The following is a 26,313-nucleotide window of genomic DNA, read 5'->3' as shown; positions in this document are numbered from 1 at the left end:
ATCCAAAGTCGCTTGCTCTAGCTGTTAGGTCACATCTCCCCCCCAAATTTGTTGTAGAATTCCACATCTGGCACAAGTAGCGCACACGCTGCTCCACAAGCATACGATCCACTCCCCTTCCTTCTAAATAGTTGAGCTCCTCACAGGATTAAGCTAGTGGTTAGACTTCAACAATCTCACATTACAATCCAGCCATGCTACATAGCAGGAGGCTCAAGATGTAGTCTAGTGGCTAAGTTTGGAATTAGTTCTGGCTACTAATGCCAGCCTGGTTCCTCGACAGAGAATCATGTGAATATGTGAACATGTGCAAACCCCATAACTGTCTCCTTCTGCCTAAAATGTAAATGTGTGCAATGAAATTGTGCTATTGCATAATTCAAGAATGTAAATCCCCAGTTAACATGAGTGATCTTGATCTGTCTCCTGCTACCCTGATATGAGCCACAACTGAGTTTGCAGCTGACAAAAGAATTTTCAAAGTATGTCTTGAGTTCTTCTCCGTTTTGGAGTAGGTTTATCCTGTTAACTAAGCTTACCATGCAACCAAAAGAGCAGTCTGAGAAACCACATAGCAGAGAAATGGCTGTGTATGTTTTCCTAAGTAATTGCCATTCTCTCTAAGGGATTTGCACAATATGTGCTGGTCGGTGACTGGCGGTGTAAGACGCGGCATTGCGTAAGCAGGGTAATGAGTATTAGGCTAAGCCCTGCTGATCCAGTCAGTAGAACATGCACTGTGAGGCTAAATCGGCCACCAGACATATGTGGGAAAAGCTAATCTAGCAAAAGGCGCGGGCGCTCCTGGAAATGGTTCAAACCCAGCTGAGGCGCAGCGCCCGGACCATGCAGCGGCTCTTCCTGCGGTGTGGCGGCCAACATGGTGGGAGAGAGGCTGTGGACCTACCTCATTATAGCTACCATGACTTCAGGTACTGTGTCTGTTGTAACAGTGCCTTAAAGCTCAGTCATACTGATAAATATGTCTGCATTATATTTATAATACTGACAGGCCTTTGTTGAGAATCTGTGTGCGGCTTTGGAGAGCATAGGATAGCTCAATGTACTAGCCAGGCAGTTGTCTACTAAATGTGTGTTAAGACCGTGTGGGTGGTGTTTATTCAACAACATATCTGGACAGTGAGTGTTTTTGAGGCAGTGTGAGACAGTCTATTTTCAAGTCACCCTGCACAGAACTGGCATTATCCTTCTTCTGGACAGATTTATTCCTTACATTTTTATAAGAAATCTTCACTCTGCACTGGTCCACCTCCTTCTCCCAGCTTCCTTCAAGAAGGCACTTAAGTTGTTTTCTTCCTTACCTGTCTTCCAGGCATTTGTACACCCTTCCTCTCGAGATTCTCAGTCATCCCACACTTGGGACCTTTTGAAATGAATTAAAACAAGGCTCTCTCCTGTTTAGTATTGCCTCTGCACCTCTCTTTAGGACCAGGATACCCTTACTTGAGTAAAAGAGCACTTTACAAATTTATTTCATTCATTCATGTATCCACTGTTCGAATAGGCTGCTTTCTGATGCTGATTCGTATTCGTCCAAACACTGTGGCGATGCACCGTTGCTTTGCAAAAGGACTGCTTACCACAGTGAATGCAAGCAGAAGGAGGAAAAAGTAGAATTTTTGAAGTGGAGAAAAATCGGTGCGTTCCTTTGGGGTGTCCAGAATTGGTCCAAAAGTGTCAGGGCCAGGGCAAGTTTTCAGAATAACCACTGGGTGCATTTGTATTAGATGTATAGCCGGACATTCCGTCTTGGAGCAGTTCCTCCTAACCTGAATCAAGCACCTTCTTTGGTAGAATAGCTCAGCAATTTGGTAAGGTAATTAAAGACCAGTAATGCAAGGGTAAGGCGAGGCAAGAGCGACAGGGTAAGCAAACAATGATGTGAGGTGCCAAGGAAACGTAGCTGTGAAGGGGTAAGGAAAGGTAACAGTAGTGGGGTAAGGAAAAGTAGCAGTAATGAATAAAGGAAAAGGAACAGTGTTGGGGTAAAATAAAAAAAGTTAGCAGTGATGGTTATGGAAAGGGACTAGTGATGGGGTAAGGAAAACTAGCAGTGATGGGCGAAGGAAAGGGAACAGTGATGGGGTGAGAAAAGGTAACAGTGATGGGGTAAGTACAGGGAACTGTGATGGGGTAAGTACAGGGAACAGTGATGGGGTAAGTACAGGAAACAGTGATGGGGTAAGGAAAGGTGGCAGTGATGGGTATGGAAAGGGAATAGTGATGGGGTAAGGAAAACTAGTAGTGATGGGGTAAGGAAAGTGAACAGTGATGGGGTAAGGAAAGCGAACAGTGATGGGGTAAGGAAAGCGAACAGTGATGGGGTAAGGAAAGCGAACAGTGATGGGGTAAGGAAAGTGAGCAGTGATGGTGTAAGGAAAGTGAGCAGTGATGGTGTAAGGAAAGTGAACAGTGATGGTGTAAAGAAAGTGAACAGTAATGGGGTAAGGAAATGTAGTAGTGATTGGGTAAGGAAAGGTAGCAGTGATGGGTAAGGAAAGGGAACAATGAGCAGCAATTGGGTGAGAAAAGGGACCTTTGGTGGAGTAAAGAGATGGTCCTGGGTAAGGAAAAGTAACGACATAAGGAAAGTACTGTAAAGAATGATGTTTGGATTCTCCGTCTAGCAGTAAGATGCTGCTGCCACCATCCTGGGTGGTAGCAGCAAGCACATGCCACCGTGGGACTGTAAGTGAAGATGTTGTTTCTAATCGACACCTGCGTGTGCACGAGTAGAGAGTGCACAAACAGGATCAGTGCGGTCAGATGAGGACTCCAGGCCAACCCTTCCTCTTATAAGACCTTGTGACGCCCTGGCCTGGGAGTCTGTTATGTCAACAAGTGGCCTGTGGGTGTTGGTCTTCATGGTGTGATTGTGGGCAATACTCAGTAGTGTAAAACTGTGCAAATGCGCGTGAATAGAACGACGGATAATCATTCATAATATGAAAGACTCGAACCCAAGGCGAAATTGCACATTAAATAGTGTGGGAGGTAACAGTGCTCATGTGTCTAAAGAAAGCGCGGTCAGAAGATTGAAATCCTTTAATTGCAGAGCAAGAAACCCGGAAAGCTGCTTATGTTTTGCTGTGATCTCACTGGCTCCTATGTAACGTCAGCAATTGCCCCCAATCCTGTGGACACAATTCACAATCGTTTTGCACATAGAACATTGTATATATTAACATGTAAATAGCACTGATGCCAACACATTTAAGCACAAGTGCAAGTCTCCCTTATTGCACCATTCGTGCACCTACTCACCCGGACTCGCACACACATGTCAACACTGGTATGTCACCCTAGTGAACCAGGCCCTCTTGGGGCCCTGGAGTTCCTTGCATTGCTTCGTTTGAGGCTTGTGTGGATTGTATCTCAGAGATGTAAACATGCACAACAGTTGTTGCCCCAGCGACTGTACACCACACTGTCAGTACTACCAGTTTTCACTGCTGACATCCGGTGTGACCTGCAGTACAGCTTAGGGTCTCCACATTGTCAACTACGCTCTTCATCCTTCTGAAGTCACTACATTGAACAGCATTAACAGTGGCAATAACAACTATAATTACAGCGCTAATAACCAGCAAAAACCTATATAAAACAAGACACTAAAATTATTTAATTGATTATCCTTCTACAGAAACCTATTTACTCACGTCCTTTTGTCCCACACCAACAATCAATACATAGATCACATCTTTTATACTTCACTTTTCATCATGCTATCTTAAAGTAAGGGGCTAGACAGACAGACGTAATTGCAATACTGTAAGTTTTCATTAAATGCCAACATGAAGAAAAGAGGCCAAAAGGCACACGTGAAAGAACTTGAGTCATTGGGAATGAAATGACAGAATTTTTTTCCTTAAAAATGTGAGGAGAAAAATCATGAGTTAACAATTTTAATGAGAATTGTTAAAAATCAGTCAACGCTTTTTATACCATATCAAAAATTACTCAAAGGTTTCATGCATATTGATGGGGTCATATTAAGCGCATTTTTATATGGAATGCTCCTAACATTTTCTGAAAGTGGATGTTGATAAAGATACCGTATTCCAGTTGTTATGATACGGAGGGACTTATATTGCATAAAAACGTCTTCTAAGACGCAGAAACAATTTCGATTTTTAAGTCTGGTGTTAGTCCAGACCGTTTGATTTTACTACAATTCTACATATAATATAATTATTTATTGGGGGCGTTCAGCCAGCCCTCATTCATTCATGTTTTTGTTCCGCCCACTACAGCATACTGCATGGGACAATGGGGCAGCCCACTTCAAACACTGCCTAACTTCACTGAGGTAGTATCATTAGTTTCAACATAACTCATACAATATAAAAAGGCAAAAAATAAGTACTGTCCATAACATAACTGTGAGTGTCAGCATTCAGTTCTTTCACAAGAAGCACAACTGCATACAGTCTCTATATTTCTACGTTAGTCTATGTTTCCTTTTATTGGCGAGTCCCTGAGTCTCTCAACGATGAAGTTTGGCAGAAACTATGACAAACAAGCATTGACCAAGCCAAAAGATTGGCATCCAAAGAGTACATATTGGCTCTGTTAGTGTTCGTTTTTCGTTCTCTTGGACTTCACAGCCATGGCTTTATCAACTAAAAAAAAAGAACAATTAACATGCTGTCTCTAATTGTCTCTGTGAAAACCTAGAAATGTGTCTTCTTTTGTAAATTGCAGGTATCCACTGTGAGGAAGACATCAACGAATGCGACATAAGGCCTTGTCAACATGGCGGGACCTGTGAAAATTTGCCAGGAAGTTACACCTGTCACTGCCCTGCTGAAGGACAGGTGGGGATATTTTACGGTGGCTCAAACTGCACTGACATTCTCCTTGGCTGCACGCATCATAAATGCCAAAATGGCGGCGCCTGTTTTCCTCAAGTACAAAATGGTGAACATAACTACACATGCCGATGCATCCCCGGGTACACAGGCTCGAACTGCGAAACAACTACAACGTTCTCCTTTGATGGCCGCGCTTTACTTCATGTCCCCAAAACTACAGACGCGGAAACGGAAATATTTTACAACATTACACTGAGGTTACAAACTGTGCAGCGCACATCACTGATATTTCACCGAGGGACTGCAGAAACGTTTCTAAGGCTGGAGCTTAGGAACGGCTATTTATCCGTGTCCCTCTATGTCTACACGCAGCTCAAGGCGCTCGTACATGTTGCGCGGAATGTCAGTGATGGAGAGTGGCATGCAGTAGAGGTAACCTTAGCTAGAGCCGTTACTCTCAAAGTACTTGACAGCTCTTGCATTGAAAAATGTGCAAACACATCTGCCGCCACGGTGGCCAGTCACCCACTGACACTTGCCTTTCAGAGCACATTTTTCGGGGGGTTTCCAGCAGGAGGGGTGAGTGATGAGCCGGACCCTCGGACCGATAACTTCCAACCTGAGTCTTGGCTTGTCGGTTGTCTTCAGGACATTCACATCGATTCCAGCGTCACTACCCCGCTGGCCATATCCACCGAACGATCGTTAAACGTCAAAACAGGATGTCACCGAGAGGAGCGGTGCGAAAGCCGTCCTTGTCAAAACAGGGGACGCTGCGTCAACTTGTGGCTGGGCTATCAGTGTGATTGCCATCGGCCCTACGAGGGGCCGGACTGCTCCAGAGGTAAGGGAAAGCTACACGCATCGAACGCATTATGTTTCACTCACTGACAGAGCTTACAAGATAGATTATGTTAGCTGAAGCAACAGCATATTCGTTCATGGTGGTTTTTGTTGGAAGTCACGCATATGACCTAAAACAACCAAGGAAAAATGATGAGAGGAAACATTAAATGCTATTTTTTTCGCATGCCAGTAAAGGCAGTGATCTGGTTCCTGGAAAAACAGCTAGTATTAAAATTCCTCATGGGGCGTGAAGAGTGGGAACGGGTGTTTGCCAATGCTTCTTTTATCCACCAGCACCCGCTATCCCTTTATCTCATTCTTGCAGGTACCTTTTCATCCCTGCTTTCTACCGTTCTAACCGTTTTCCCATCTTTCTCTTCCTCCTTCTTTCATCCTCTCCTCTCTTTTCTGGTCTCCACCTGCAACCAAAGGCTTCAATTAAACACTGCACATGGAACAAATTATTTTTTGCACTTTCGCAAAACCTCTGACTAAAAAAAAAACGAAGGTTAAAGTAACGTTATATTTAGTTGAGTATGTTAGTAACAACCAGCGCTTTAAATGGGCCAGTACTGTCCGGCACGGAGTACCAGCCCTTTTTTATTTAGAGAGAGAGAGTACCGGCACTTCTCAAGAGAAATGCAATACTTCTAATTCGAGAGTGCCAGCACTTCTCAGAACCAAGCAGGTACTCTGGTAAAGAGTACCTGCACTTCTATTTTTTCATTTCAAGCACTGGTAACAACATTATAGTTCTGAACTTAAAAAAAATAAAAAAAAATACCAGTTTAAGTTAGCAGGGCTAAAAAACATTACTCACGCCCCCACCATGCACTGCTCATGACCTCCACATTACATCACTCTTGACATGTTCTACGATGTCTAGTATATGTGGTATAGAGGTTGTATTTGGAACCAGTCCAGTTCTACTGTAATGGTCTTGAAAATGTGTGTTAAGTAATGAGCTTCTTTGAGGACACTGCTAAAAACCCAGCATTTGAGGGCTTAGTGTCTGTTGCTTGGTTAGGTCACAGGAAAGGAAATCCTCCTTTAGGGCATCTCTGAATAGATCACAAACATGACAGTGACTTGTGTGTTTCAGTCCCTTGTGCTGTGGAGTTCATGGAAATGGTTTTATAGATCATGGAGATGGCGGTGTGTTTTGGGGTTCAGTCCATTGGGGCTATAGGTCATGTTTTAAGAGCCTCTCTTGTCCCTGATGATGGGGAGAGTGGCAATGGTGTTGAATTGGGGATGATTTAGGTTTTTGGTCACGGGGATATTATTAAGGTTTTCTTGAGGGCCTGTTGTCATGTTTATGCTTAATTGAGAGAAAGTGTGTTGTCATTTGTAGGCTTACTAGATAGAGAGAGAGAGAGAGAGAGAGTGTGTTGTCATGTGTAGGCTTGGTAGAGAGAGACAGAGAGAATTGTCATGTGCAGGTTTGAGAGAGAGAGAGTGTTGTCATGTGTAGGCTTGAGAGAGAGAGAGATGTATGTTGAAATAATTGTAGCTTGGAGATTTTAGGCTGCAGGGATCAGGCAGCTTGTTTGAGAGTTTGTTCAAGTGCTGCTGCAGACAATCATTGAAGTCTGGTATTTGAGAGGTGCAGAGAGAGGTGTACATTTAATTTTGTTGGCCAGTATGTCCTATTTAATTATGCTTTACCTAAATCTCCAGGAGGCACAGTTGGGAGCTGTGATCTCAAAATGTTTCATGTGTTTTATTTTTAACACGGTGTCCCTGTCTTAACCCAATGTGGAAGGGTAGGTTGTACAATAGTTCTTCTGTAAGGAATGATAGGTTTTAACTGTCAACTAATTTTTATTAGGTTGTGTTCTCATGACAAGGGCCTGGACGGGTTTCTGGGGTACAGTGGGGTAGTATTTGGATGCCGTTACCCTTGAGATATTCATTTTGACCTTTTCTATGGTATGCTGTCAGTGCATGTAATGCAAAAGTCTTGAAAACGCACCCTCTTGTTATATCAGACCAGTAGTCAAAGGTCCCTTTTGATAACTGCGGGACTCTTCAGTGAGAATGGTGGCCATGATCACAAACCTCATGTGTCAGTTCTCAATAAACCTTGGAATGGCATTCAGCAGAGGGTACATATTTGGATCTACTCCTACTTCCTCATTCCCCACTCAGGATTCATCATTCTCTTGACAATCTACTGGGAATCAAGCATAGAAAGTAATCCTCTGTACCGCCCAGAGCATTCAGGACTGTCTTTATCCAAGACAGACTACACAGAATTCAGTAGGTGTTGATTGAATTTCAAGAAGATTCTGGACCTAACCCCCATGGTCCCATATCCTGGCTTTATCCCATTTCATCAGCAAGCTTTACCTTCTCTCCTGTTACTTTTGTTTCCACATTCTTCTTATTTTCATGTGTTTCCATCTGTTAAAGCTCTCCCTTCTTGCTGCTTTATTGATTCCCATTCCCATTTACTTCCGTGTTCTTATAAAATTCTCCACATTATACCTTACTGAAAGCTCATTGCTATAATGGACTTGTGTTTCTAGTCATCAACACTTAAAATGTGCTAAGTTTTAGTATTTCTATGATGCTGCATTAGACCCATTTATTGGTTGAAACAAATAGAGCAATCCAATAACCCCTTGAGATCAAATAAAGTACAGGTAAATTGTCAACACACAGATGATGTACGAAAAGGTTAACAATTGCTTAGGTGCACTTATATCTCCTAAAGAGTGACATGTAGGACCAATTATGGAGCAAAACAATGAAATTGATTCAGTCATTCAAAATAACAGGAACATATCAGAGATTCTATCTGTAAGAAAGACTAGGTGTAGACATTGAAAGTGATAAGTATTTATATGATATGAAAAGAAAACCATGGGGGACATAGTCAGGAAAACAATCGTACATTAATCTGTAAGGGATAACCTTAGAATGCTGTTGGATACCTAGATCAATGAATGACCAGTCCACTCTTATATAGGGAATTAGTCCGATATATTAAACAAGTGATTCATGGATGTTGGATCCAGAAGGTTGCTTTACAAAGAAGTGGATGCATCGTCATGGTTTCAGCCTCAGGTGTCCGCAGTATGCGAGACCATCTTCAGGACTGTTTAAGCTACAGGAAACATAGTATGTATCCTTAATAGGAAGGAACTACATAAGATAAACATACAAGTTGTTAATGTTTATTGACTTGTACATCTGCATATTAAGGGCCCGTGACACAGCAAATGTAAAAACGCTTGTGTTGCACTGCGTACTGGTTTGTCAAATCAGTGTCCATAACAGTGAGATACAAAGAGGTATATGGATACCTACCAGACCCAAAAACGCTCAGCTCAATCTGGAACTATATGGTCTACAAAACATTAACAGTTCAAGTTAAAGAGTGGCCAAGAGGTCTTGAGAAATTTGTATCTGGGTTTAACACCAGTACTTACATGAACACTTGTGGGTTGAGCTCGAATTTAAAATGACTTTAAACTCGTATGTCCTACATTGTCTAAAAGTGTGAAACAATGCAAGTACTCAAAGGTGCATTTAAGTATTAAAACTAGAGCAACAGGCAAGATCTCAGGCATGGCTTACCTCAGTTAACTGAATGAATCGGAAAAAGTAATCTTTAAAATTTATGTATATAATCCCCTTGTTGACCATTTACATGTACTGCTTTAGACTCATTGACAATTACATGTAAAGACGTGTGTTGTTTTGTCACTTACTTTGATATACAGACCACTTTTAGCGGGCACAAAGGCCTATAAACTCCTGGCGTCTGTGCTAGTCCAAGGGAGCAGTGCTGGTTTACAGGTGGTCATTTCAGGCAATTTGAATACTCACTTTGAACTCCAGAGTATGTCTTTGCTTGAAAAGTGTTTATATTTATTTTCCACTTTGATTTGAAGGTTATACTCCTGCTTCCCTCACAATACCTTGGACATTTTTTGTTCCAGCGTGCCACAGTGTCAACACTATTAATTATGCCCAGTTGGCCTGGTCTGCTCAATTTGGCTTCCCTTTCTTCTGTGAATTTAAACAGTCTATTACAGTTGATGGTGCACCCTGGCAAGCAGTTGAGTTTAGGAGATGGAATTTTATCACTGCAGACAGTTTTTTCAGTCAATTAATGGAAAAAGTTCCAGCGCGGCCCCCTGCTGACTAGCCAATTCTTTTGGATGAGAATTACAAATCATTTAATATTGCTGGTAACCTCCTAGCCCCACCCATAAGCAGACTGAGTAAAAAGGTTTGCCCCTCTTTCAGATGGCTCTTTCCAAGACCTCGCTGCACTTAAGAACTGTCTACGTGGCGTGGAACGCCGTTGGTGATGAGATTATGATCCAGCTCCCAAATTGAAAGACAAAAATCTAACTAATTATATCTATGAGTGTGTGATTAAAAAAGCTAATCTTACATTCTATTCAAATAAAATCTTTAATGCACCTAATCTATCAGCAGCAATCTTTCCAGATATAAGGGAATGTGAGAGTTCACCAGACAGATTCAACCTCATCACATATTCTTCAGTGAATAAGATTTCTAATATTTGAGCTACTTTAAGGAATGATCAGACGGAGACGGAAGGGGGGGAACATGGCGGTTACTAGCTAGACGCTAGCGGCTGCGGGTGCCATTACAGGGAAATAATGTCGGGAGAGTGGTAGATCCGCAGCTAAACAGAACTCGAAACCGGCGGGGGAAAAAAGCGGAAAAAGGAGCCTATACTTACGGTGCTCCTAAATACCAGAGATGGTCCCAGAGTTCGGTGTGTTTTTTGTGGGGAGAGCACTGGAGGTTGATGTGTGGGTCGCCAGGGACGCTCTGGAGCGAGGTAGCAGGAAATCTCCAGCGAGTCTGGCAGGCTGGGATTAGAGCTGGAGGCAGAGTTAGAACAAGCAAAGCTTGCCTGCGGTATGTCGAGGAGGTGGAGGCCGAGGCGAGGGGCTGGAGCAGAGCGGCAAAACAGCAGAAGCAGCTGAAGTGTGGAGAGTTGAGTAGGAGTGGAGGCTGACACTTGCATATGGAGACAGGAAATAATAAGGAAGGTGGGGCTCCCTCCAGGTACACGCTAAGGACCAGGAACATAGGAGGTAAGGCAAACCTCCTTCCTATTTCACCAGACGCATTGCTAGAATTGCCACAAGGAGTAAAAACTATCAATAAGGCAAAGAGGGGGCGACAAGGAGGGAGCTCCCAAGGTAGGGGGTCAGGGAAGTCAATAGGTGGGAAAATTAACGAGGGGAAGGCACAAAAAAAAATGGTGCATTACCCTTCAGAGTTAAAATTACACCCTCACTTAAATCTTTTTTCTGGGTACTTCCAAGTATGCCCACGGTCACTCGGGACGGGGTAGGCCTCTGATTTTCGGTGCACAACCTGCCGGAGGCTTGGGCCACAAATAGTCCAAAGCACAAGTTTGTAGAACGTCATGAAGGGGTGGCACTCAACAATAGTGCACGGTACCCGGGTATTGCTGTTCCTCATCACTCGTGGGGTCCACTCGCCTCAGCTCTGCTGGGGACTCACAATGGCCGTCGAGAAGTCAGGATATCTGCTTCCGGGGCTGCAGGGACTTCGGGCTCCAGCGGGAAAGTTTGTGACCGTTGATTCAAAGTTTTGGTGCCTGCCAAGCAGGGGAGTCACTCCTTGATTCCAAGGGAGATTCTTCAGTCTTCCAAAGGTAGTGGAACGTCGAAGGACCAGGATTCTTCTTGTAATGCGTCGTCCAGGGATATCTACTTTGCAATGGCAAGGGTTCCCTATCTTATACTAAAAGAAAGGGAGGGATTAGCTTTATGACCACTCCTCCCTTTGTTCAGTTTCGCGCCGGAGCAGGGACAGGTAGCCCCTGAACCGGTTTGAGCTGGCACAGGCACAGAGGAGCCTACTGCTCCCCCAGTGCAGGACTTCAAAGCACTCTAGGAGTGCACCCACCCAGCCCCAATACACTAAATCCTGTCTGGAAGGTGGTGACACCTCCCTGTGACAGGATGCCTATTGTTGGGCCTCCTCCACAGCGAGTTTCAGTCAGCAGCAGGAGGGCAGCCCAGTGTCTGTGCTGGTGGCATCCATTTTGTGATGCCAGGGCTCTTTCAGATTTCTACCGTGTTTCCACAGTGGGTACATGTCGTCCCCTCTAGAAGGGTGGGATCATACTCCCAAACCAGTTACTGGTGTGGGGGTATGATTCCAAGTTGTTTGACACCAAACACGACATGTTTTGATGCAGTCATTTCAAAGTTAGCATTTACCGGTAGGTTATAATACATTTAAGAGTATATAGTTTAACCGCATCCTCAAACAGCCACAGAGAATAGACTCTGCCAGCTGCAGAGGGGCCCTGCTCATGCAGAGGCACCCCCTCACATTGTAAACCAAGCACCCTGCCCTCAGGATTGATAGGGCCTGCCTTAGGGGTGACTGATAGGTTTATATGTGTGTGTATGGTGAGATATAGGAACCTCTACCTCAGTGAGGAGTGCTAACACTACCTCACCCAGGCTGCAGTAGCAGGCCTGTGGTGTCAGATTTAGCGTGCTTCCCAGGGGTGGCATAATACATGCTTCAGCCCCTGGTAGGCCTGTGAAGTACCTATGCCCTTGGTACCTAAGGTACCATATACTAGGGGCTCATAAGGTACCACAGTATCCAATCACTAGTGCATTTAGTATGCACTCAAAGTTGTTTAGAGAGAACAGAGAGACTGGGGCCCTGATTAGCAGGGACCCAGCCAGACTATAGCCAGAAACCAGTGTTAACATCAGGAAAAAAGTGGGGGCAACATAAGTGCAGATCCTACTCTCCTACACAACCACCCCCCCAAACGCAGGGACACTAAACTAACCTTGACCAGTTGAGTCTTCGTGTTCTAAGTGGAAATACCTTGAGAGTCCATCTGCATTGGCATGTTGGGTCCCAGGTCTGTGTTCCACTGTATAGTCCATCCCCTGTAGGGAAATGGACCACCTTAGCAGTTTAGGATTTTCACCTTTCATCTGTTTGAGCCATAGGAGGAGCTTGTGGTTAGTCTGAACTATGAAGTGAGTGCCAAACAAGTATGGCCTCAGCTTCTTCAGTGCCCACACCACAGCAAAGGCCTCCCTCTCTTTAGCTGACCAACGTTTCTCTCTAGGGGTCCGCCTTCTGCTTATAAAAGCTACTGGCTGGTCTCGACCATCATCCTTCTGTTGAGACAGTACAGCTCCCACACCCAGCTGAGAAGCATCTGTTTGGACAATTAACTTTTTTGTGTAGTCTGGACTCTGTAAGATGGGAGCAGTGCACATGGCCTGCTTCAGGTCATCAAATGCCTTTTGTCAGCTAGCTGTCCACTGAACCTGTTTTGGCATTTTCTTAGAGGTAAGATCATTTAAGGGGGTCCATATCTCTTAACAAACGTCCTATAGTACCCAGTCAGGCCTAAAAAGGCTCTAACCTGTGTCTGGGTTGTTGGAGCTACCAATTCCATTATGGTTTGGATTTTGCTCTGCAATGGTTGAACCTGGCCTCCACCTGCAAGGTGGCCCAGGTACACAACCTGACTCTGCCCTATCTGGCACTTAGTGGCCTTGATAGCGAGGCCTGCTTTTTGCAAGGCCTCCAAAACATTTCTAAGGTGGACCAGGTGATCCTGCCAGGTGGAACTAAAGATAGCAATATCATCTAGATAAGCTGAGCAATAAGTTTCCATACCTGTCAGAACTTTATTCACCAACCTCTGAAAAGTGACAGGTGCATTCTTCAAACCAAAGGGCATCACCACAAAGTGGTAGTGTTCACCAGGGGTTGAAAATGCTGTTTTGGCCTTGGCATCATCAGCTAACTTGATTTGCCAGTAGCCAGCTGTTAGGTCAAATGTACTCAGATATTTGGCTGAGGCCAAAGTGTCAATGATCTCATCTGCCCTGGGAATTGGATAGGCATCAGTCCTGGTGACTGCATTGAGGCCTCTGTAGTCAACACAAAACCTCATCTCCTTCTTACCACCCTGGGTATGAGGTTTAGGCACAAGGACTACTGGACTAGCCCAAGGGCTATCTGAAGGCTCAATCACACCTAGTTCCACCATTTTCTGGACTTCAGTCCTGATACAATCCCTGGCATGGTCAGGTTGCCTGTAGATTTTACTCTTGACAGGCAGACTGTCTCCAGTGTCCACCTCATGGGTGCACCAGGAAGTCTGACTAGGGGTCAGGCTAAACATATGTCTGAACTGCTGCAGAACTTGTCTGCACTCAATTTGCTGATGATCAGTGAGGCTGCTTGCCAAAGCAATACCATCTACTGACCCATCATCAGGGTTCTGTGAGAGCAGGTCAGGGAGAGGGTCACTCTCCTCCTCCTGGTTCTCATCAGTTGCCATGAGCAAGCCCATGTCAGCCCTATCCACATATGTTGACATGGAGCACCCTAAGGGGGCTCCTGGGAGTTCCAAGATCCAACAAGTAGGTGACTTCTCCCTTTTTCTCAACAATTGTATGGGGGCCACTCCACTTGTCCTGGAGAGCTGCTGGGGCCACAGGCTCCAACACCCACACTTTCTATCCTGGCTGATAGACAGTCAGTACAGCCTTTTGGTCATGCCAAGCTTTTTGTAGTTCTTGGCTAGCCTTCAGGTTTTTGGTTGCCTTCTTCATGTATTCAGCCATCCGGGAGCGGAGACCAAGTACATAGTCCATCACATCCTGTTTGGGAGGTTTGAGAGGTAACTCCCAGCCCTCCTTCACCAAACATAATGGACCTCTTACAGGGTGCCCAAACAGAAGTTCAAAAGGGCTGTTGCCAACCCCCTTCTGTGGGACCTTCCTGTATGCAAACAGAAGGCAGGGAAGTAAAAGGTCCCATTTTGGCCTAAGCTTTCCTGGGAGGCCTTTAATCATTCCCTTTAGGGTTCTGTTGAACCTTTCAACTAACTCATTGCATTGTGGGTGATAGGGAGTAGTGAACTTGTAGTTTACACCACACTCCTTCCACATTGCTTTTAGATACCCTGACATGAAGTTGGTACCTCTGTCGGATATAACCTCCTTAGGGAAACCCACTCTGGAGAAAACTCCAATGAGGGCTCTTGCCACCACAGGGGCTGTGGTGGTCCTGAGGGGAATTGCTTCTGGGTACCTGGTGGCATGATCCACTACCACCAGGATAAACCTGTGCCCAGATGCTGTTGGAGGGTCAAGGGGACCAACAATGTCAATCCATACCCTTTCAAAGGGAACCCCTACCACAGGTAGTGGTATCAGGGGTGCCTTTGTAGTGCCACCTGACTTATCACTGGCTTCGCAAGTGACATAGGAGCGACAAAACTCCTTTGTGTCCTCTGACATATGTGGCCAATGAAAATGTGGAACAAGCCTGTCACAGGTCTTGTTTTGGCCCAAGTGTCCTGCCAATGGGATATCATGTGCTAAGGTCAAGAGGAACCCCCTAAACTTCTGAGGTATTACCAACCTCCTGGTGGCTCCAGGGGTAGGATCTCTAGCCTCAGAATATAGGAGTTCCTCGTCCCAATAAACTTTATGGGACCCACTAGCACTTCCAGCAGCCTCAGCAGCAGCCTGCTGTCTGAGGAGTCCAAGAGAGGGGCAGCACTGTTGCTCCTTACTCAGAGCTTCCCTGGAAGGTCCCCCTGCCCCCAGGAACTCAACCTGACTAGGCTCAAGTTCCTCTGGGGCAGTTCCTTCTTCAGGATCTGCTTCTCCTCCCTCAGGAGGGGAATCTGAGATCTGAGACCGAGGGGAAGGCACTGCCTTAACCCTACTGCTCCTCCTCTTGGGTAGCATCTGGTACATAGTTTCAGGATCCAGAGCTGGTTCAACTTTATGCATTTTGGCCTGTGACCTGGTCACAGCAAATACCTCTGCAGGTATGCCCAACATCTCAGCCTGAGTCCATAACTCTACTTTAGAACAGGCTGAAGTCTCCAGATCATTGCCCAATCGACATTCGAAAGGGAGGTCTGCACTGACTACTACCTTTTTGAGGCCAGTTACCCCTCCCCAGGAGAAATTCACAACTGCCAGACTATGGTTGGTCCTGACATTGCTTGCATTGGTTACCTGGTACATTTCACCCAGGATGATCTGTGCAGGGTCCACTAGATCCTCTGCCACCATGGTGACACTAGCACCTGTGCCCCTGAATGCCAAAGCCTGTTTGCCATTTATTATAGGCTGCTGTTTGTATTTGCCCAGGTTACTGGGGCTCACTAGGAAGGACATGTCATGGTCTCCCTCACAAACCAGTAATGCCTGAGTGGGTGCTCTGACTAGGCCAGAGTCCACATCAGAACCCAGGGTCAACCCTACTACACCCTTATTCTGATTACCAACTCCACCAGTAGCTGTACTAGGGGAAACAGTTGCCTTAGGGGCTTGAGTGGTGGTGGTTTGGTCTTTGGACTTGGTACAATCAGAAGTCCATTGCCCTTTCTGTTTACAGAATTTGCACCAGGGCTTCTTTTGGCCTTTTCCCTTTGTAGACTGTGAATCCCGACCAGATGAAGATTTTTGGGGCCCTTGTTAAGACTTCTGGTCTTTTGACTTATCCACACCTTTCTCTGAGCCTTTAGGATCCTGCTTCTTAGTGTCACCCCCTTGGTTCTGGGTTTTCTGCCTCACCCTGGTTCTGACCCATTTGTCTGCCTTCTTCCCCAGTTCTTGCGGAGAGGTCAGATCAGAGTCCACCAGGTACTGATGCAACAACTGGTTTTGGCAATTATTAAGGATCTGTTCTCTCATCATAAGATCATACAATCCCTTAAAATCAGTAACTCTACTACCAACCAGCCAACCCTCTAGAGCCTTGGTTGCACAATCTACAAAGTCTGTCCAGTCCTGATTCTTTGTTTTTTGGGTGTCTCTGAACTTCAACCTGTACTGTTCAGTGGTTAAGCCAAACCCATCTATTAATGCACTTTTCAGGACATCATAATCATCAACAGTGAGGAGCTTGTCTCTACCTTTATCTGAAAAGGAGAGCCACAAGTTTGCTGCCCGCTGTTTCTGGGGGACCTGCTGAACTTTACAGGCCCTCTCCATAGCAGTTATCCATTTGTGGATATCATCCCCACTCTGGTAGGGAGAAACAACCTTGGATAGGTTCCTATGGTCTGGGATATAATCTCTGATTCTAGGGACACTGTTGATGCCACCAGGGGTTTCTAACCCCTCTTTCCTAGAAGCTCTCTGGAGCTCCAAGGCTTCTTTATCTAATGCCAACTGCTTGGCCTTAAGGGCAAAACTTGCTTCCTCATACTGTAGCAGTTTGTACATTCTTTTAGTGGAGGTCTCTCTTCTAGTAAAGTATGAGCTCCTCTGATGAACAGATTCTCTTCCAGAGTGATATGAGTAGTCAGATTCCCTTGAAGGGGACCTAACCCTATCTTCTACTCTGTCAGATCTCTTAGGAAGAATTCCTCTGTTCTGTTCAGACCCTTCTGGATCTGGCCCTTCAATCACAGAGTCCTGGACGTCTTGATTTTCATCATCTGACCCAGACACTGTAATTGACCCACTCCCTGATTCAGATCTGTTAGCTCTTAGAGCCAACCTCAGATCATCTGCTGTCAGCAGATCTATCAGGCCTAGTGTGAAGGGACTCTGTCCTAGCTTCAGGTGTCTTGCAACACACATGGCCTTCAGGTCAAAGAAGGCCATGTCCTTATACTGAGGCTGGGTGGACCCACTGGCTCCATCCCTTGAGGACATTCTAGTGTTATGTAGTGTTGCACTACCTACACTAGTTTGTGGCCTACTGATCCTAGCTTGAGCTGTAGCAAGGGTGTGCTATCCCTTCACAAACAACTCTAAGTTCAGTAGAACTTAATGATAATAAGCTTGACTTTTATATGTAACTTGAGTACCTTTAGTGGTTTTCAGTGAGTAATTCAAATAGAGATATTCTGGTAAAACAATGGCAAGCTGGAATCCCACACGCTGCCCACCAATGTGAGAAGTTGGATTGGCATATGCTGGTCACTAGTTATAGTGGCCACCTTGCACCAGTCCAATTCGACTCTTATGGTAGATAGGTTTAAGACAACCTTTTAAAGAAAGCTATCCTAGTGGTAGCTGTGGAGAGCATCCTGAAGGCTAAGTCTCTGAGAAATGTAAAGCAGCTTGTTTTACCTTATAATCTCTTGAATTACCAAATGAAAGGACATCACACAGGTATATATATCAAATATATATGTATTTATTTCTAGACACACTCTACTAATCTCTTTATGAGATTAGAAGTCAGGAACACATTCAAATATCAACGTTTCACAATAAGTTAAGCACAAATATGGCTGGGGCCCTAGCGGCGTACCAGACCATATAATAAAAAAGAGGTTTAGGAAAGTCGACTTGCAAGGAAACAAGGCCTAGGGCCTGTAGAATCGCTGGGGCTTCACTAATTCACCCCAGGCAGGTAAGTAAAAGACCCACGGGAGACGCGTGCAGTGTGAGAACACAGCCGCTGGTTCCCTATTGATTTCAATGGAGCAAGTCACGGTTGGATTTTTAAAGTTTTAGGGTACTTCGAGGAAGTCTACAAGCAAGCCACTTACAAGGTAAGTAATTCGAGGGCCAACACACACTAGGACACCGGAGTGCACGAGTTACCTCACCCAGGGAAGCCAGGTGCATAGGTGTCTTTTGGTGTCGGGTCGCGTCGCTGTTTTCTATGGAAGCCAAAGAAGATTTGCTGCTTGCGAAGACTGGAGAAGTGTCCAGTGGAATCCAAAGCTGGATTTAAGATGAATATGACCTGAAAGCAGAAGGGACAGTGTTCACAGTCACTTGCCAGTGACCCGGGGCCGGGAAGATGGATGCCCACGGAAGTCGGGTGATTTCAGGTGATCAAGGGTGTTTTGACTCTTCGCTCATGAGGATCAGGATGCATCGACGATGACCAGCAGCTGGATTCCGAGTGTCCCATGACACCTGCAGCTTACTGAGGTGTCGGCAACCAGATTGGAGCCAACAAGCCTTGGCAACAGCAAGTCTCATGGAAAGTAAATTAAGTCAATGGTGCAGACCAGCAAGGTCTGAGGGACTCCCCCAGCGAGGGTAAGTGAGGGCGAACCTGGAGCAAACAGGGGAGCCTTTTGGTTTGATCAGAAAGTCTTCAGGGGACCCACAAGCCAACGGGCAAGGGATCATGAAGATGCCTCATGAGGAAATGCTTCACAGGAGCCCACAGTCACTCGGGATAGGTTAGGCCTCTGATTTCCGGTGCACAACCTGCTGGAGGCTTGGGCCACAAATGCTCCAAAGCACAAGTTCGTAGAATGTGGTGAAGGGGTGGCACTCGACAATAGTGCACGATACCTGGGTATTGCTGTTCCTCGTCACTCGTGGGGTCCACTCGCCTCAGCTCTGCTGGGGCCTCACAATGGCCGTCGAGAAGTCAGGAAATCTGCTTCTGGGGCTCCAGGGACTTCGGGCTCCAGCGGGAGCGGGAAAGTTTGCGACCGTTGATTCAAAGTTTTGGTGCCTGCCAAGCAGGGGAGTCACTCCTTGACTCCAAGGGAGATTCGTCCGTCTTCCAAAGGTAGTGGAATGTCGAAGGACCAGGATTCTTCTTGTAAAACGTCGTCCAGGGATATCTACTTTGCAATGGCAAGGGTTCCCTATCTTATACTAAAAGAAAGGGAGGGACTAGCTTTATGACCACTCCCCTGGGAGGGTCAGGGTAGGGGGTGGTTACACCCACTTCCCTTTGTCCAGTTTCGTGCCAGAGCAGGGACAGGTAGCCCCTGAACCGGTTTGAGCTGGCATATGCACAGAGGAGCCTACTGCTCCCCCAGTGCAGGACTTCAAAGCACTCTAGGAGTGAACCCACCCAGCCCCAATACACTAAATCCTGTCTGGAAGGTGGTGACACCTCCCTGTGACAGGATTCCTATTGTTGTGCCTCCTCCATTGCGAGTTTCAGTCAGCAGCAGGAGGGCAGCCCAGTGTTTGTGCTGGTGGCATCCATTTTGTGATGCCAGGGCTCTTTCAGATTTCTACCGTGTTTCCACAGTGGGTACATGTCGTCCCCTCTAGAAGGGTGGGATCATACTCCCACACCAGTTACTCGTGTGGGGGTATGATTCCAAGTTGTTTGACACCATACACAACATGTTTTGATGCAGTCATTCCAAAGCTACCATTTACCGGTAGGTTATAATGCATTTAAGGGTATATGGTTTGACCGCATCCACAAACAGCCACAGAGAATAGACTCTGCCAGCTGCAGAGGGGCCCTGCTCATGCAGAGGCACCTCCTCACATTGTAAACCAAGCACCCTGCCCTCAGGATTGATAGGGCCTGCCTTAGGGGTGACTGATATGTTTATATGTGTGTGTATGGTGAGATATAGGAACCTATACCTCAGTGAGGAGTGCTAACACTACCTCACGCAGGCTGCATTAGCAGGCCTGTGGTGCCAGATTTAGCCTGCTTCCCAGGGGTGGCATAATACATGCTTCATCCCCTGGTAGGCCTGTGAAGTACCTATGCCCTTGGTACCTAAGGTACCATATACTAGGGGCTCATAAGGTACCACAGTATCCAATCACTAGTGCATTTAGTATGCACTCAAAGTTGTTTGGAGAGAACAGAGAGACTGGGGCCCTGATTAGCGGGGACCCAGCCAGACTATAGCCAGAAACCAGTGTTAACATCAGAAAAAAGTGGGGACAACATAAGTGCAGATCCTACTCTCCTACAGGAGATATTGCTAAATGACTGATAGGGCTATAGGATAGACCGCTCTCCAGATCTTGAAAGTTTGAATGTATTAGAGAAATTTCCCCAATGGTATGCCCATAAGCATTGTTATGCCTAAAAAGACAGGGAGGGTTCCCCAGGGTAGGTGTAGGAGGGTGGGGTGGGAAGGTGGGGGGAGCACGGGTGGGGAACAGTGGGGGAAAAAAAAAAGTCCTCAACCTTTTATGCAGGAGAATTCCAATAACATAGTAGAGAATTAAGGAACAGAACATCTTGGGAAGCATTATGGTTAACATTCCGAGTATTGACATTCTTACATGGAATGTGAATAGCCTTAGGTATAAACACAGACAGACGAAAGTGATGGAATATCTAAAAAATAGACAAACTCAAATTATGATTTTACAGGAAACGCATCTAGTAGCAAATGAAAGTAAGGAGCTGTTTGGCAGGTGTGGATGGGTCCAAAATTCCATCGCTTCAAATCAACCACAATGCTGTAAGGGAGTTGCAATCTTAGTTAGGAGTGGATGTGGAATAGAACTTAAAGAGTTGAGTACGGACAGCTCGGGTAGATGGGCTCTAGCCCGTTTAAAGTGGGCGGATAGGGATTTCTTATGTGTGGGGTTTTACGGGCCCAATGAGGACAAGCCACAGCATATTGTAGATTTAGAACTGAGGCTGGCGGGAATTCCAGCTCCTGCAATTGTGGGTGGGGATTTTAATGTACCGATGGATCCTGTATTGGACCGCTCAACAAGAAGGGAGAGTGTATATGTCCCTAGAATGAGGAACGCCCTTAAAAGTATGCTACGGGGCCTTGATTTATTGGATGTTTGGAGACATCTGAAAGGGAGGATGAGGGTTTACATGTATCACAGTAAAAAGCACCATCACTTTTCTAAATTAGATTATTTTTTAGTCGATAGTTGTTTCGCAACGAATATCAAAAAGATCGAACACCTCCCTGCTCACATCTCAGATCATTGACCTGTAATAGTAACCTTACAAGCATTAGGACAGAATCCACCTAAGAGATGGTCGCTAAAGCGTGCCCTGCTTCTAGAAGAGGGGTAGAGACAGCTCTGAAGAAAGCAGCAACAGAGTATTTTGTCTACAACAAAGATACTGCCTCCTCTGGAATTGAATGGGACGCCTTTAAGGCATATATGCGGGGGATCCTAAAAAGCCTCACCTGTGCAAAAAATCGAGAAGATCGGGCAGAACTAGCGGATTTGGAAAAGGAGGTTGGGATTCTAGGGGAGGTTTTGCATACTATAAGTGCGGGAGAGGAAAGGGAGAAGACCGAAAGGAGGCTAGAAGAGGTCCGACTAGAATTTAAAATTAGGCTGGAACGAAAGTGTAGGGCAAGATGGCAAGCAGCGAATATGAAGGAATTTGAGCATGGCGAGAAAGCAGGAGCCTTGCTAGCTTGGAAAGCCAGGGTTGAAAGATCAAGAAATGATATAAAGGAGTTAAGAAGTGATTCAAGGGTGAAGCTGAACAGCTGGGAAACTATGCAGAAACATATAGTAGCACTGTTTTCGCAGCTTTATAAGGAAAATATAATTCCTGATTCCCCAAAATTAAGAAGATGGCTTGGTTCACTTGGCCTTTCGGTAATGAATGAGGAAGGGAAGGAAATGATGGAAGCCCCAATAGCGCAAGAAGAGATCAGGGGAGCAATTAAAAGATCTAAAAATGGGAAGGCAGCAGGGCTCGACACTGTCCCATCAGAAGTATATAAAATGGTAATAGAAGAAATATCACCTGTCTGGGAAGGTCTGTTTAATATGATTTATAGAGGGGAGGCGCAGGTCCCAGAATGCTGAAGGGAGGCCTCTATAGTTCTGATCTTAAAACCTGCTAAGGACCCGGTAAAGGTGGAATCATATCGCGATATCCCTTCTAAATGCAGATTATAAGATCCTTGTCAGCATTTTAGCAGGGAGGCTGTCTAGAGTTGTATCTCAGTTGTTACATGAAGACCAAAATGGGTTTATCCCTGGGAGACAAATGCATGAATTGACCCAGCAATTAATAGGGTGTATTGATATAGTTACAGCAAGGTCAGTGCTTTTGGCGGTGGTCACATTGGACGCTGCCAAGGCATTTGACCGAGTCTGCTGGGAATATCTATGGGTTGTTCTGGAGATTATGGGGTTTGGGCCCGCTTTTTTAATTACACTAAAAGCCCTATATCATCGTTCCATGGCAAGGATTTTCCTTAATGGTGTTCTTACAAAGAGTTTTATGATCTTTAGAGTGACGAGACAGGGCTGCCCCATCTCTTCCTTGTTGTTTAATATATACATTGTACCATTCGCCCAGGCGCTCCGTCAAGATGACCAGGTCAAGGCTTTCTGTGTGGGAGCTTTAGGAAAGAAAATCGCTTTGTATGCAGATGACCTAATTGTTTACACAGCAGACCCAGCTATCACAATACCAAGAGTAGAACGATTAGCAGAAGAATATGGGGCCTATTCAGGATACCTAGTAAATATGGAAAAAAACGGGATTATGTGCTGGAATATTCCAGATTGGAGGGTGAGTGTCCAGAGAGAGATTAGGTATTTGGGAATTAGTATTCTCAATACATTGCAGGATATACCACAACATAACCTAGAGAGGGTTGCTAAGGATATTGAGAAAGTACAAACCAGGTGGAAGAATCTCCAATTTACGTTATATGGAAAGGTCAATCTTATAAAAATTGTGTTATTGCCAAAGCTTACATTCCTTTTTAACTGTATACCTCTTACCTTTCCGAGCGGCCTAATAGATAAGCTACTAAGCTACAGGGCAAATTGGGCAGTTTTGTGTGGGCAGACAGGGGAGCAAGTATGTCCTGGAAGAAACTGCGGCCCAGAAATTGGCTGATGGAGGGCTAGCATTACCAGATCTAAGGTTATATTGCGTGGCATTCCAGTTTAAGAACTGTAGAGTGCTATTACGTACACCGAGCACAGGGTGTGGGGTGGGTTGCTTGAGGAGATGGTTAAAGAGAGGGGCGCAGAAGGGTTTTTGTTTAAATTTGGGGCAAAGAAATTTAAAAAACAAGTACAATTAAAGACGCTAAAGGCCGCACTAATTCTGTAGGTCAGAATTAGAAATACACTAGGAATTGGATACTACTCGGGGGGCGTCAATATGGGATTCACCAGGCACGCCGGAATGTTTGCAAGATCAATTAAGTATTCCACTTAGGAGGGCAGGAATAGAGTCTTGGGGGGATCTTATGATGATGAAAGAGGTGGTGCCATGGGAAATATTGTAGGCAAAGACAGGGGGAGCCCTCTCAAGGTTTAAGTATCTACAGCTGCTGTCCTGGGGGGAGGCAAATAGGAATGAAACTGAAGGATTTGAGGAGTTTGAAAAAAACTACAGAATGAAACTGTAATGAAGAAGGAAGTAAGTGTCTGGTATCAAACATTGGTGTCTTTCGAGGAGAAAAAAATCAAAGCACCCTATGAGATTTGGGATTGAGCGATGCAGATGTCGGAGCCACAGAAACTTTTGCAACTTTCTTTTAAGTTGCTTTATAAAGCAGTTAAACCATCGAACTTAAAAAGGAATCACTTTTTTACGGTTAACAGGCTCTATTGGACACCGATTAAATTAGCAAAGTTTGTAACAGCTGTTCCCCCAAGATGTCATAGATGTGGTGCGCTGAGTGCTGATGACAGACATATGTTTTTTGAATGCCCTCTGTTAGAGGATTACTGGTCCACAGTGGAAAAAGCTATAAATAAAATCCTATGTGCCAACATTAAAATAAGCTTACCATTAATAATGTTGGGAGTAGAAGATAAGCCGAGTTCGACACTTACTAGGGATAAGCAGGCCTTGCTCTTTTATCTGGTTCTCCTAGCCATGCGAGAAATTTGTAAAAAATGGCTAGAAGTTGCCCCACCCCTTGGGATAGACTGGTTACAGGCGGTAAAAAGTACTTATAAAAAGGATACTGGTTTAGAGACCAATACGCATTCTAAGATTTGGGAGGCTTTTCAGAATTGGAATGGCATTATAAGAATTTAAAAACTTAACTCTATCAGTCCTATGATAACGCCTGCGTGGAACGTGCAACCAGGGCACTGGATGGGCTCGTGCGCAGGGCTATTGAGATATCGCAAAAAGCCTGGGGAGGTGCAGAAGGGCTGGCAGGCCGCAATTTGCATATAATGGTGGTATGAAGACAATAAAAAAAAATTACAAAAGGAATGATCAGTGCCCCCATTCCATGCTCCCACCTGCTTCTCTTCCACACCCAGCCTGTCCCTTTTCTCACTTTCACTATTTAAGCAAGGTGGATTTTACAATGATAGTTAATTTCAGCAAATACTCTGGCTTGCCTTTGGCCCCTTTGCCTCCTAGACTTCATCCAAGCTATTTGATATTTTCTCAAGATGACCATGAGCCATCATTAATGCCTCTTTATCCTCTGGCAAGATTCATAATTCTCTTAAACTGGCTTGTTTTATTCCTCTATTAAAAGAGCCCGCTCTTTGCCCAGATAATCTGGTTGCTTTCTGGCCTGTTTCACAGCTACCATATTACTGTTTTTCAGCAGCTCTCCAAGTTTGCAGAGACCAATCAACTTATTTACTCTGCCTGGATGGGCTTGGAGTTGATGGTTTGTTCGCCTTGAACGACTTATGGCATAGTGCTGATTCAAATGTCTCTGCCGCCATGATCGTATTCGTGTTCAGTGTATTATTCTTTGTAGATGACCCCCAAATCATTGTAAAGTTAATCTGGGATGATCGTCACACTGCCGATTGACTCTGTGATTGTCTTTCCAACGTCCAACAATGGATGAGCACTAACAACGTAAAACTCAGTGGTGACAAACAAGAGATTCTTTGTCCTAAAAAACGGGTTCCTTTAGGGGAACTTCCCTTCTGGCTCAGTGCTCTGAGGTCTATTCCCTCCCATATGTGAAATGTAAAAAACTTGGGCATTAAAATGTATTTGTCTCTGGCTTTGAATGATCAGATTTCAACTGTGGCGAGGTCTTGTATTTTCCAGCTTCACTACTTAAAATACTCTATCTATCTATCTTTTTTTTTTCTTTCCTTCATACGGTTCAGGTACTGTGAATGCCTTTGTGTCAGCTAGCCTCGATTAAAGGAACTGAACTTACCAGCACATCAGATCTATAGTTCCATTTAATTCAGCTTTACTAATCACTTATCACCATCAAACCAATGGTTTTGGTGGTATTATCCCAAACGTCTAAAAATGTTTAAAATAAATATCCCCTGGACATCACTAGTTTTTAGGTCTCGCCTAGCTATTGCGTTTACGCAATCGCAATGCGAGACTCTAGTAAGAGGGGCATTTCAAAGTGCTCCCAAAAGTGGATTGCATGGCGAGCACGCGCACAATCACGTGCATCGTGCCGCCATGCAATCCGTTTGGGGAAGCGCTTCAGCCCACAGGCGCGTGCACGTGTAGCCACAGCCTTGGCATCATACTTCAAAGGGTCCGCTCCCCCGCCTGGAATGCGCTCCCCCGCCACAGCATGCTGAGAGATTGTTTCCTCATGGCGCCTATCACAACTGTCCCTCCCCCACCACAGGGCTAGTCTCACGGACGCATTGCCATCCATCGATTTCACTTTCATGCCCGTGTTCTCTTTGCCTTTCAGCACACAGCCCGCCCTCCCCCCTCCGTGTTTTCTTGCAGTTTTGCCCAGATCTGAGTCTCAAACAACCAAAATAATAAGTTTACCCTGCACGCTTTCTGCGCTTACAAAGTTAACATATGCCACGCTCATTCCCTTTTCATCCTTCTAAGGTCGATAACATTAGCTCCTTTAATTCTGCGTCTAAGGATTTAAATAACCATATGTTTTCTTGCAACTTTAGGCACTTCTCACACACAGCCCCACTGCTCACACACACAGGCATCAAGGCAGCAACAGAATGCT

General features: G+C 45.2%; 1 protein-coding gene across 4 annotated transcripts in view; it reads left to right on the top strand.

Annotated features, from left to right (window-relative positions):
• CRB1 (crumbs cell polarity complex component 1) overlaps positions 1–26,313 on the top strand; it is an 828,623-nt gene that overhangs the window by 540,151 nt on the left and 262,159 nt on the right. For 3 of the 4 annotated variants that reach the window (XM_085601839.1, XM_085601838.1, XM_085601837.1), the window contains exon 6: positions 4,726–5,679. The exons of the other annotated variant lie outside the window; for it this stretch is intronic. In XM_085601839.1, coding sequence (XP_085457965.1) covers positions 4,726–5,679 — 954 coding nt within the window. The remainder of the gene's footprint in view (positions 1–4,725; positions 5,680–26,313) is intronic. 4 annotated transcript variants of the gene reach the window in all.

Source organism: Triturus cristatus, chromosome 4_2, assembly GCF_964204655.1.
Source record: "Triturus cristatus chromosome 4_2, aTriCri1.1, whole genome shotgun sequence".
Taxonomy (NCBI): domain Eukaryota; kingdom Metazoa; phylum Chordata; class Amphibia; order Caudata; family Salamandridae; genus Triturus; species Triturus cristatus.
The sequence above is the reverse complement of the archived record's forward strand: the minus strand, read 5'-3'. Positions and strand labels throughout refer to the sequence as shown.